This window comes from Rhinatrema bivittatum, chromosome 1 (assembly GCF_901001135.1).
Source record: "Rhinatrema bivittatum chromosome 1, aRhiBiv1.1, whole genome shotgun sequence".
NCBI lineage: Eukaryota > Metazoa > Chordata > Amphibia > Gymnophiona > Rhinatrematidae > Rhinatrema > Rhinatrema bivittatum.
In genome coordinates, this window is record NC_042615.1 from 699069980 (window position 1) to 699083537 (window position 13558).

Sequence of the window (13558 nt, forward strand, 5' to 3'; positions counted from 1 at the left end):
TCGGGTGGGTTGTCAATTTTTCCAAAAGCCATTTGGTCCCGACCCAGATGCTGGACTTCTTGGGAACCTGGTTCGACAAGAGTGTCGGCAAGGTTTTTCTCATGCAGGAGAGGATCGACAAGCTGACGTCTCGATTCGGCATTTGTTGGCCCTGCCGGTGCCCAAGGTATGGGATTACTTGCAAGTTCTTGGTTCTATGGCATCTACTCTGGAGTTAGTCCCCTGGCCTTTGCTCATATGAGGCCTTTACAGAGAGTGTTGCTTTCCTGCTGGGATACCAAGTCAGAAGAATTTCAGGTGCCATTACCGCTCAAGGATCCCACCAGAGCCAGTCTCAGTTGGTGGTTGGTCCCCGAGCACTTGCGACGCAGGGTGGACCTGGAGGGGCCCCAGTGGGTAATCATGACAACGGATGCCAGCCTTTCTGGTTGGGGGGCAGTTTGCCAATCGCAGTCAGCACAGGGTCAATGGACACGTCAGGAGGCGCAGTGGTCCTCAAATCACTTAGAAACAAGAGCAGTACGCCTGGCATTGCGCAGTTCTCTGTACGTACCAGGATCATTCCAGACGGTGGGTTATGTCCCCCGTCCAGCAGATGGAGTCAGAACAGACTTCGAGGGGGCGTTACCATAATAGCCAGTGCACCCTCTGCTGGAGCTCAGTATCTTTCTGACTAATCAGGCTGTACAGATTTTGTCTGACAATGCGACGACGGTGGCATACATCAATCGTCAAGGAACAAAAAGCCGTCCGGTAGCCTGGGAGGCGGACAATCTGATGGTCTGGGCGGAAAGCAATCTTGCCCGATTGGCGGCCTCGCACATAGCCGGGGTAGACAACGTTCAGGCGGATTTTCTCAGCCGACAGCGGTTAGACCCTGGAGAGTGGGAGCTATCCGAGGAGGCAATCTGGCTTTTAACTCATCGGTGGGGAGTTCCTTACCTGGATTTGATGGCGACTTGGCTGAATGCGAAGGCGGCTCATTTCTTCAGTCGCAGAAGGGAGCATAGGGCGGAAGGAGTGGATGCTCTTGTCCTTCTGTGGCCCCGCGGCATTCTGCTCTACGTTTTTCCTCCCTGGCCTCTGGTGGGCAAGGTCGTAAGAAGAATAGAGACCCACCCAGGGTCTGTCATCCTCGTAGCTCTGGAATGGCCACGGAGGCCATGGTTCGCAGACCTGGTCAACTTAGCTGTGGATGGCCCGCTTCGTCTGTTATTGTCCGAATCGTCTATGGCAAGGTCCAGTATTTTTCGACCAGGCGGCTCGCTTTTGTCTAGCGGCCTGGCTTATGAAACGAAGCAGTTAAGAAAGAAGGGTTATCCTGACGCAGTCATTTCCACCCTTTTGCGGGCACATAAGACCTCTACTTCACTCACATATGTTCGGGTCTGGAAGGTTTTCGATTCTTGGTGTAGCAGTTTGGAAGCTTCTCCGCAGCGCGTCACCATAGTTCATATACTTTCCTTCTTACAGGAAGGTTGAAAAAAGCTTTGGCGTACAGTTCTCTGAGTCCAGGTTGCAGCCCTGGGCTATTTAAGGGGAAAGATTGATGGAGCATCCCTTGCAGCCCATCCTGACGTAGCGCGTTTTCTGAGGGGTGCTAAGCATTTGAACCTGTGAGAGCAAAAGTACACAATAAGCAACCAAATGTCCGATCTTATACAACTTTATTGTGTAGAAACAATGTATGCAAATGAGCCCGACTCCAGCCGAGTTTCGCCCTCTTTCAATAGGGCTGCATCAGGGGTATTTGCATGTATAGATATTCTATCCTCATCAATGTTGTATATATGAACAAACGGCATTGCAAGAATACTCCAGTCTGTGCAGTGCAAGAATCAATTTCTTCAGAGATAACACTCCGGACCTCAGTAGTGCACAAATGCTGTGGTCACTTTCAGAGCGAATTCAAAGTACTTTGAATTCGGAGTGTTATCTCTGAAGAAATTGATTCTTGCACTGCACAGACTGGAGTATTCTTGCAATGCCCTTTGTTCATATATACAACATTGATGAGGACAGAATATCTATACATGCAAATACCCCTGATGCAGCCCTATTGAAAGAGGGCGAAACTCGGCTGGAGTCGGGCTCATTTGCATACATTGTTTCTACACAATAAAGTTGTATAAGATCGGACATTTGGTTGCTTATTGTGTACTTTTGCTCTCACGGCTTTATTAAGCAACCTTCCTTGCTGCTTTTTTAGTCCCAAGCATTTGAACCCCCCAGTTCAAGCGGTTTGTCCTTCTTGGAGTCTGACCCTGGTTCTCCGTGGGTTGTGCGGAATTCTTTTTGAAACCCTCAAACGGGCCACTTTGAAGGACCTAATGCTCAAGATGGTCTTCCTCGTGGCTATCTGCTCAGCGAGGCGAAAATCTGAGATTCAAGCGCTGTCCTGTAGGGAACCTTTTCTTTGGTTTTCAGATTCAGGGGTGTCTCTTAGAAGGGTACCATCTTTTCTGCCAAAGATCGTGTCTACCTTTCACGCAACGAACAATTAAACTCTGTTGCCAGAGGATGTGGTTAGTGCAGTTAGTGTAGCTGTGTTTAAAAAAGGATTGGATAAGTTCTTGGAGGAGAAGTCCATTACCTGCTATTAATTAAGTTGACTTAGAAAACAGCCACTGCTATTACTAGCAACAGTAACACGGAATAGACTTAATTTTTGGGTACTTGCCAGGTTCTTATGGCCTGGATTAACCACTGTTGGAAACAGGATGCTGGGCTTGATGGGCCCTTGGTCTAACCCAATATGGCATGTTCTTATGTTTCACTTGAATCAGTCGGTGGAGTTGCCAGCTTTTCCGGATTTGGATTGTGAGTCCCCTCAGGCTCGCGACTTACGGAAGTTGGATGTCTGACGGGTTCTCCTTCGATATTTGGAGGTTACTAACGGTTTCAGGGTTTCAGACCATCTCTTTGTCCTATGGAGCAGCCTTAAGAAAGGACATAAGGCATCCAAAGCTACCATTGCCTGATGGTTGAAGGAAGCTATAGCTTCGGCATATATATATGTCACGGACGTGCAGTGCCGAATGGTCTAAAAGCTCATTTGATCAGGTCTCAGGCGGCATCTTGGGCAGAGAGTCAGTTGGTCTCGCCGCGGGAGATCTGCAGAGCAGCTACTTGGAAAGCTCTACACACTTTTGCTAAGCATTACCATTTGGACGTCCAGGCCTCGGATGTCAACTGTTTTGGCAGCAGTGTTCTTCAAGAGGGACTCTCCAGGTCCCACCCCATGTAGGGCAGCTCGGGTACATCCCAGCAGTCTGGACTGATCCGGGTACGTACAGGGAAAGGAAAATTGGTTCTTACCTGCTAATTTTCGTTCCTGTAGTACCACGGATCAGTCCAGACGCCTGCTCATTCAGGATGGTATTCTAATCTGGAGAGTCTGCTCGGGGTATTTTTCCTTTTTATTAGCAGTTGTTTTCTGCAGAGTATATCGAAGATAACCAAAGAGTACTCCTTACATGTACATAGTTTCGAAGTTCGAGTTGTGCTGTTTTTGCTAGCCATTGGTTCTGAAACTTTGTTCATTCTGCTATGGTATTGATTATCCTGAAGGATTGCAGGTGGCACATCAGTCTAAGACAGGGTGCCCTTCAAGTTTTTCTCTGTCTCCATCTGCTGGAAGGGAGGCATAACCCAGCAGTCTGGACTGATCCGTGGTACTACAAGAACGAAAATTAGCAGGTAAGAACCAATTTTCCTTTAGCTTATAGTAGCAGGCCTCACTGAAACTGTCCCTTCTTAGCAGACACAGTACTTTCATGCCTCTGATATCTATCTGCTTGCTCTTAATCCTGAAATGGTGGCAGAGTAGTCCTTTCTGACCAGAGTAATTTCTCCTTGTTGCCCTAATGTCTCCACGCAGTGCGGCCCTCTCATGATCTTCCTTCCAGATATCTTCCACAAACCTATCCCTTACCCAAAGTAACTTGCCCAAAGTGAAAGTGTCAGTGGGAGAAGCAGGGTTTAAACCCTGGCTTCTCTGATTCTCAGCCAACCTCACTAGATAAATATACTGTAACATGCAAACCCTCCAGGTGGAAACCAGATGGCATAGGTAAAATTATTCTTTTTTCCATCTCACTAGCCTCTTGGTAGAGTTATATTTATATCCCATGACTTGGGTTTTACTTTTTGGATGATCTTAAAAAGAAGCTGGGACTCTTCCTGTCTGGTAGAGCACATGTTGGCAGAGAAGATTGGTACCAGCAATGCATCCACCTATGAGGGTCAGAAATAGAAAAGATTGTACCAGAAAGGCTTAATGTTAAGCAAGTGGGCAGACTGCAACTTTCTCTTCTTACCAAACTTTGTCAGGCACAAGCACACCAAAAAGATTATATATGCACACATCTCTGCATGCATACACTCACGCTGCTCTATGAGAGCAGGAAACATACAAGAAACCCGGGAGTTCTACAAATAACATTGGAATGTAATTTTCCCATATTCTATTGACAGGTTATTCAATTGTTAATCATGATGTCATATTCAAGATTAAAAAGGAAGATGAGAAATATGTTACTCAACATTATGAGTGGGAGTACATTGAAAACATGAATGACCGTAAGTAAATGTTCTGGATTTAAAGGGCTCTGCATTCTTGGATCACATGAGATGGGTCATTTCACATTTATTTTTATTTATATTCCACTTTTCATGAACATCTAAGTGAATTACATTCAAGCATTTGGAAACCTAAAAATATGTTCTCTAATATAATAATATAAGGTCCTCCACTGAATCTTTCTAGATATGTTTGTTTTCTTATAACAGGCCTTCCGATTGTAACTTCTGTCTTCTCGCTATGCGTTAAACAAGAGGAAGATCTATCCTGCATGGATCACCCTGACTCAGAGACAAAAGAACAGATTTGCCATCCTGTAACAGGCAAGTATAAAATTCCTACTTTCCATCTTTACTAAGACCAGCTGCACATTTAGTAGCTCAGCATTGGAAGGACAAGAGGATGTCATCCTCTTTCTTGTCTGTAGATGGATTAGGCTGGCTGGGTGGGGTGAAGGCCTGGCAGGACTGTGGAACTGGTGGTATTGCAGGGGCTGCCAGAGGGAGTGCATGCAGGGAGGGCAGTACTGCTTGATTTAATCACAGAGGCATAATGGGAGTGTAGTTTAGCTTTTGTATTGCTTGTGAGTCCATTCAAATTGGTTTCATAATGCGATTTTTGGTAACCTGTTTTAATATTAATGAACTGACCTGCATTATTTTGCATTAACTTTTTTTTTTTGCATTAGTCTATGTTAATTCCATATTAATATTAATGAGAGCTAACATGGACTATCATGCTAGTGCATTAATGGTAATACTCATATTTAGAGGATAATTTTCAGTATTCCATGGAGCTCTAAAGTTTACATGAACAAAGAATAAGCAGACTCCATTCCAAAGTTTTAAAGCAGACATCTGTGCAAATGTCCACTTTGAAAATTGGTTGGTACATGCAGAACCCAGTACTGTATCTGCACACACATTTACACCTACTCATTAGCATACCCATATAAAGCTTAACTTTCAGACCTGTCCATGCGACCCCATATAATGCACATATGGGGGCGGGGGGGAGGGGTCCACGGAAATTGATCAAGATTTTAGAACCTGCATGGAGCCTTTGGAGCATTTTTAAAAAAAATATGGGTGTACTTGGGATCTCTAATTCATGTGTACTGTTTTACATGTGTGCACATTTCCAGTAATTTTGGAGCTGGCTCATTATAAAATGTCCCCTCCACCCCTGGCACAAAAGTTAAATTTCTCAGTAAGGGATGTGGTCGGGCTCCCCTCCTTAACTGTAAGGAATGAAGGACCTGCTCTTCCATTGAAAGAGGACCGGTGGGGCACCAGATGCATGAGCCAGACCTTTCAGACCCTGCACCTGGAATTCAATCATGGAGCCTCCTACCTCGGGGAGGTAAGTGCCTAGAGAGAAGTAGTGGGTAAAGAATAAAACCAAGAAAGGCTTCATTGGGCCGTGTTCCCCTCCTCCCTTGCACCCCATGATCACACGGCTTCTGTGTCTCTGCAGCAGGCCTGGACACATGGAGATGGCTTCGACAGCAATTTCCCAGCATGGAAAAGCTTCAGGCTGCTTGGGGAGCCGGAGGCTGCATTGGGCCGTGTTCCCCTCCTCTCCCGCACGCCACAATCACGCAGCTTCTGTGCCTCTGCAGGAGGCCCGGCTGTGTGGAGACAAGATGGTGCCGACAGCGGTTTCCCAATGCAGGAAAGCTAGTCGGGCCGGTGGACTGACTCGGAGCAGAATGCAGCAGCGCTATGCCGCAATTCATTTCTGGAGGGGAGCAGCCCTCTGTGGTGAACGGGGCTAGTAGGAGAGCCACAGGTTCCCAGGGTCCTATCAGGATCAATCCTGGGAGCCTACACAGCCTGTCAGGCAGGAGAAGGGCTACAGCTCAGAAGGTGACAGGAGCCCAGGGACTCCTTTGTCTCCAGTTATCCCATCGGGATGGGGGGAGGGAGAAGATGTGAGCTCTGGGCTAGACAGGGGAGTGGATGATGTGGAGTTTTCCTCTGAATTTGTCTTGCTTATACATAAGGCCTTTTTAACCAGGAGGAGCACTGGCTATAAAAGGGCATTTCTATCAGCTATCTTTCTGCTGCAAAGAGGCCGAAGGATACCTTGGTCAGGGGATCAGGGGACCTCCTTCGCTGGCTGGGCCTAGATCATCCTGAAGAGCCTGGCAGCTCAGATGAATCGGACCCTGATGACCTGGGGGTTGGTCCAAGGGATCTCATGGTAGATATCGATCAGGACGGGGATCAGGACATGGTTGAACCGGAAGAGGTCCAGAAAACAGAGAGAGATGATCCGTGGGTGGTTCGTCTGTTCCATAAGGAGGAGTTGAGGCCCCTTATTTTCCATGTTTGGCAGGAACTGGGTACAGGAGGAGTTGGACAATGAAGGGGTAGATTCGGTGTTGGATGGACTCCGGGAGCCCCAGAAAGCCTTTCCTCTCCCTAAAAGGATCAAGAAGTTGGTGAACCAGGAATGGGACTTCCTGGAGGCGAGCCCCAAGATGGCTAGAGCCATAGCAAAGTTGTATCTCCTCATGGAGGACGTCCTGCCATTGCTGAAGGTGCATGTTTCGGTTTCAGCGGTCAATAAAAAGATGACCATTCTGGTTGCAGGTTTGGCTGCGAGCCTGTGAGTGGTGATCTGAGGAAATCTGATGCAGAAGGCCTGTTTACGCTGGGTCCAGAAGTCTCAGGAGAAGTCTTTAGCAGATTTCTCCTAGCCAGGCAACTCAGGTGGAGGCCGGGATTGTATATGCGGCTGACGCACTTCAGCCAGGAATATGGATGCGGTGGTCTTGGTGCAACATTTGCTGTGGTAGTGGAATTGGTTAGCTGATATGTGGTCCAAGTCTTAGCTCTGTAATCTTCCTTTTAAAGGAAGGAAAACTTGTTTGGGGAGGACCTGAAAAATTGATGAAGATTTTGGCGGAGTCTAAAGGGAATAAGCTGCCAGAGGATAAGATGACAATAAGTCAATCTTTTCTGCTTCGCACTAGGTTTCGGGAGGTACAGCGGTTTTCGTCCCAATAAGGGTTCTGCACTGTCTTCGTGGCAGAGCCAGGGATCCTGTTTGTCCTTCATGGTGGAAGGAAGTGGGGCAAACCAGCTTCGCGGGCTACTATAGCCCGCTGGATTAAGGAGGTCATCACGGGAGCCTATGTTGAGGCAGGAAAGCCACTAGGGTACAGGCAGTCTCATGGGCAGAAGCTAGACTGCTGTCTCCCATCGATATCTGCCAAACAGCGATGTGGTCCTCCTTACCCACCTTCTCTAGGTTCTATAGCTTGGACATACAGGCCTGAGAGTATTCAGCCTTTGCAAGGGTAGTGTAAATCGGACCGCGGACAGCCTCCCTCCCCAATCGGGAGTAGCTTTTGTACATTCCAGTGGTCCTGAGTCCATCTGGCTACACATTAGGAAATGGAGAAATTACTTTCCTGATAATTTTGTTTTCCTTAGTGTAGACAGATGGATTCAGCATCTTGCCCACAGCTGCCCAAGAATGGTGCCAAGGATTTGCCCGTGGAGTGGATATCGATTCCAAGAGATTATGATTAATCCATCATCCAATCTCTATATCGGGGCATCTATATTCTTACTGGGATTCAGTGTTTATGATTGGTTGAGTACAGTTACATTTATCCATTTTTAATCATATTTCAAATCAAGTTTTTTCAATAGTAGGTTCACAGTGGCCTTTGAAGAGAATACTGAAGGGCTGAGGTCACTGCAGGGGTGTATCTAGGGTGACGTCAGCTTTGAGTTCTGACTCCATCTCCATCTATTGGCAGAGGAGCATAACCCATTGATCCTGAGTCCATCAGTCCACACTAAGGAAAACAAAGTAATTTCTCCACTCTCTCTCTCTTCCCCCCCCGCAAAATGCGGTAAAAGCATTTTTGGTCCTATTGCGGGGACAACGCAACCAAAAAAGGTGTAGTTATTTCCAGCGATAAAACGTATTATTGCATGCTTTAATGCGCTATCGCATGCAATAATGTGTCATGTGTTAACTGCCGAATATGTGTTAACTGCCGAATATTACCATAAACTCCTCCCACATGAATAACTAACACATAATTTGCATATTAGCATGCGTTGCGGTAATTAACGCATGCGTTAGGGCCCTAATGCACACATTAAGCAATTATAGCAAAATGATGAATGACCCTGTAAATTTGGTAAGATTCCATATTTGAATTACAGTTCATACTATTATAGCAGGTTTATTCTTACACCATATTGGTGCGTAAGGACAGGCTTACCTTTTAAGGACTCTCAATCCAGCATGAAACCAAAGTAGTGGATTAGGCCTAGTATTATTGGATCGATACTGAAGGGGTGCAAGCTTGTCTAAAGCTGTCTTAATTGTCAAATCCCATCAAGTTATCTGCTCTTCAAGAGACTGAAAGGGAAAATCATTGGGGAATTGATCTAACTGAATTGTCAGATGGTCCAAATCCATTTCACAAAGGTTCTGAAATGAAATTATAGTGTTAGGTACTAGCACAATCCATAAGGTTGGTATTTATTGCAAAGGTCAGTAGATAATGAGGAGGTGGACAGGACTGCATATAATCTTTAATCGGTTCAACTTATTTAGCATAGAAATCAGGTCTAAAGTATGACCAGCCTGGTGCATATGTACAGTCACATTTTGGGAATTTTGTAGCCTTAGGGGAATGGAGGAGCCCATCTCAGTATTAAAATGATCAAGATACTGCTAGAAGGGATTTCTGATGTCGAGCAACTCAGCAGCACCAATTTATTCTTAGCTCTGCACTGGTGGCAGTGTCTACAAAAACAGCAACATTTTGAGCTCACTTGCATTGACAATACAGGTGCTAGAGTAACTTTTTAAAATATATTGTAAACATCTTTTCCCATAACAGGGACCCCTAATGTCATACCTCACATTTTAATCCAATTTGAGCAAGAAAGACTGATGATTGAGCCCAAGGAGTGTGAAGAAAAAGGAAGCCTATCCATCACGGACACATCTGAGGAACTCCATGAAGCAGGTAATATATTTTGAATTAAAGCTAGAGATGCACTGATCCAAGCCTTTCTTAGAGGAAAGACGCTAACTACAGACCAAGAATAGTGAGAATGAGGCATTATAAGCAAGGCCCCCGACTTCTGATTTTTGTTGTGTAGATAATTTATTTACATTATTTCTGCGTTTCTCTTTAATTTTGCCTTTCATTTTTCTTATCTTCTCCCATCATTTTCCTATAGCCTCTCTCTCCTCCCAGTGGCACCTCCAATTCTCCCTCTCCAGTCTTTTGCTCTTTCCATCTGCATGCTCTCCTCTCTATCCTCATGTCTCTCTGCCCCTTACCTCAATCTTTTCAGCAGCTCCTGTCTCCCATCCTCTGAGTGTTTCGTCCTTCCTTCCCTTCCTCACTATTCCTTACCTCTCTCCTTGTTCCCCCAACATGCTCAGCAGATGCAATTTTTGTTTTCTGAGAGCCCTATAGCACTGGCAGCTGGAGGGAGGAAGGCAAGATGACCTCATTGAATCAGATGGAGAAAAAGGAGGCAGGAGGGCCCATACAAGCAGCAGCTGGAGGGAAGGGGGTGGGATTTCACAACAAATGATATTTCCCTGTACGTACCAGGATCAGTCCAGACCGCTGGGTTATGTCTATTTTTCTAATAGACAGCCAAGGTTACATTCCTAACCCCACAGAAGAGATCCTGAAAATAGAAGAGCCTCATCTTAATGACCAGCTGGAGGGAGGAGAGGAAGATACGGATTCCAAAAGTGGTGAGCAACATCTTCCTTTATAATAAAATACTTGCTGTGTGCTGTGGAATATTTCAAATTGGACATATAGTATAGAGAGAGAGAATCTTATTACTGGTTTTAGTTAACTTGTTATCACTAAGCCGTTAGAATTCAGTTGCTGTAAGCTGACACATCTGAGGCTCAGGGAACCAGATCCTGAATGAATCCCAGGTCTCCAGCAGGGTGTTGCAGATTATTTGGTTGGTGACTGTAATCAGAGTGAAGAGAATCATTGTAAAGACTGGAGGTGCAGATGAGATCAGACATGATCTATTTCCTTCTGTTCATGTGCTATTGCCCACCTGTACCCATCTACAAGCAATATCACTTCCTGATATGTGTCATATGGAGCCTTAGCCAAGTAAATATCTTTAAATATTGTGAACAGTGATTGGTCCCTTCACTTACAGCTGTCAGTGAAAGGACAAATCATTGCCTGAATAAATTAACAGTAAGTGCCGGTAGCTGTCAGAGCTACAGCATTCAGCATTAGAAGGACCAGGAGGAGGTTTCTCTTCCTCACGCTCAGTTTTGGGGAGGTTTCTAGGGGTTTGTTTGTTTATTTAAAAATATTTCCCTGTACGTACCCAGATCAGTTCCTGCCAGCAGATGGAGACAGAGAGAGTTTCACTGACACTGTAAGTAACTCAGTGTGTCATCTGAAGTCCCTCAGTATTTCTATGTCTCCAGCAGATGGTAGATAATGGAAAACCTGCAGTTCTGCAGTCAGGAGATGTTTTGTATTTATGAGCCTTCCTCCCAGGGTTTTTTTGGGTCTTAGTGGGTCCTTCCTTGTCTGGTCGAGGTGGATGAGCTGGGGGTTGATGACCCTTTTTGTACCCTCGCTCCTTTCTTTCATGGGGTGTAAATCTGGTGGTCCAGATCCCTCCCCTTCATGAGGCTGCTGAGGTAGCTATAGTCTCAGGGTGGCTGTTATTTCTTTTAGTCAGTCCCTTTTTTAATCTGGCTGATTTTCTACTTTTCTCTAGCAGCTCTGTGTTCCTTTTTAGGGAGTACAGATGTCCTCCTGAGTTTGTTGGCTCAGACCCTGAACACGCTCGGCGTGGCCCGAGTCTTTTAGATCAGACCTTAAACACGCTTAGTGTGGGTGGAGGTCAATATTAAGTTAAGCATCCTGTTTCTTTTCCCTCCATCCAATTCAAGAGATATTTTTAAAGAAGGTAAATGCAGCTCTCAAGATTCCCCATTTCCACATAGAAACTCTGAGGTCCAACTCTGAGGTCTGTCATAGCGGCAGTACACAAGAGAGAGTTCTTGGCATCTCTCACCTTGATAGAGGCATATCTGCACATAGCCATCAGGCCGTAGCACCAGAGATTCCTGAGGTTCATGGTCCTAAGGGAACATTTTCAGTTTCGAGCCCTTCCCTTCAGCTGGTGACGGCTCCACGTACCTTCACCAAGGTGATGGTGGTGGGGACAGCCGCATTGCAAAAGGAGGGTGTCTTGGTGTATCTGGATGACTGGCTTATTCATGCGAAATCAAATGACTTCTGTTGACAATTGGTACGAAAGGTACAGATGCGCTTGAAGTCTCTCGGATAGGTGGTGAACCTAGCAATGAGCCATTTAGTCATCTTACAAATTCTGGAGTATTTGGGAGCTCAGTTCAATACACTAGTGGAGAGAGTGTTTCTCACGGAGAGATTGCTGAAATTGCAGAGTCAATTAGGCTGCTGCTAGATCTTTCGGTGTCCAGGGTCTGGAACTATTTACAGGTCTGGGATCTATGGCATCGACATTGGAATTAACACATTGAGCATTCGCACGTATGCGGCCTCTGCAGAGGGCTCTTCTCCCACTGGAAGTTTCATCTTCCTCGTTTGTTAGAGGGGGAAGCCAGGGACAGTCTTTCGTGGTGCTTACTTGCACCAATCTTGAGCGTGATGCGGAATTGGAGATTCTGAATTGGATAATAGTCACCATCGATGCAAGCCTCTCTGGATGGAGGGCTGTGTGGCAAGATCAGTCAGCGCAGGGCCAGTGGTCGAAACAGGAGGCCTCATGGCCTATCAATCGGTTAGAGACGAGAGCAGTGCATTTCGCATTGCTTGCCTGTCTGCCAAGGTTATACGGCCTTCCAGTACGGATCCTATTAGACAATGTGATTACGGTGGACTACATCAACCGTCAAGAATCAGGCAGCGGCTCGAGAGGACAGGGAATTGATTCTCTGAGCAGAACAGCACTTGTGAGACACTGCCAACTGCTCCATTGCCGGAGTGAACTACATTCAGGTGGATTGTATCTGTCGGAGAAAGTTTGACCCTGGGGAATGGGAGCTGTCGGAGACAGTGATGTGTCTCATTCACAGAAAATGGGGATATCACGACCAAAGAGAACTCCAAGGCATCATGGTTTTAAAGCTGCTGAACAGAACACGGTACTGCTGCTGTGGACTCGAGGGATTCTTCTTTGTCTTCCCTCCCATGGCGTCTGGTGGACAAGGGATTATGGCGGATAGAGAAACATCCAGGCAACGTGATCCTGGTAGCAACAAAATGGCCACATTGACCATGCTTCCCAGATCTGACCAAAATAGGAAAATATCTTCAGCCTTTCAATAGTCTGGGCTAGTGACTTAAGAAAATCAGAACATGGCTAAAAGTGAGATTATGGGAATTCTATGAGCTCTGAAAATGTTGGTATCCTGGTGGAAGGAGTTAAAGATACTCTGTAGTTATGAACTAGAACCAGGACATGGATCACACAGAGCTTCTTACAATACCACAGAATGAGAAGTGCAGCAGAATAGGAAAATTGGTTCTTACCTGCTAATTTTCGTTCCTATAGTACCAAGGATCAGTACAGACCATAGATGGGCCCCTGAGGTTCTGACATCGGTTGACTGTTTTCCACCTGGGCCCAATATGTTTGGGTCAGGCGACTCACTTCTGTCTTGCGGATTCGCTTCTGAGAGGAGACAACTGAGATGAAGGGGATATTCCAAAGTGGTTATTTCCACTTTCTACAACCTTGACATTTATGCAAATTTGGAGGATCTTTGAATCCTAGTCTGCTGTTGATGGAGTGCAGCCTCAGTCTGTTCAGGCTATGGTGTTGCATATTTTGGCTTTTCTACAGAAAGGTTCTGGTCAAGGGTCTGGCCTTTAACTCTCTGAGTGTCCAGTTAGCGACTTTGGGTTGTCTCCAGGGTAAGGTGCAAGGGTATTCTCTATCC

General features: G+C 45.9%; 1 protein-coding gene across 1 annotated transcript in view; it reads left to right on the forward strand.

Annotated features, from left to right (window-relative positions):
• The window catches only part of LOC115075325 (zinc finger protein 93-like), a 143042-nt gene that overhangs the window by 14021 nt on the left and 115463 nt on the right, over positions 1–13558 (forward strand). The window contains exons 3-6 of the mRNA XM_029575623.1: positions 4477–4581; positions 4792–4905; positions 9459–9587; positions 10229–10336. Coding sequence (XP_029431483.1) covers positions 4477–4581; positions 4792–4905; positions 9459–9587; positions 10229–10336 — 456 coding nt within the window. The remainder of the gene's footprint in view (positions 1–4476; positions 4582–4791; positions 4906–9458; positions 9588–10228; positions 10337–13558) is intronic.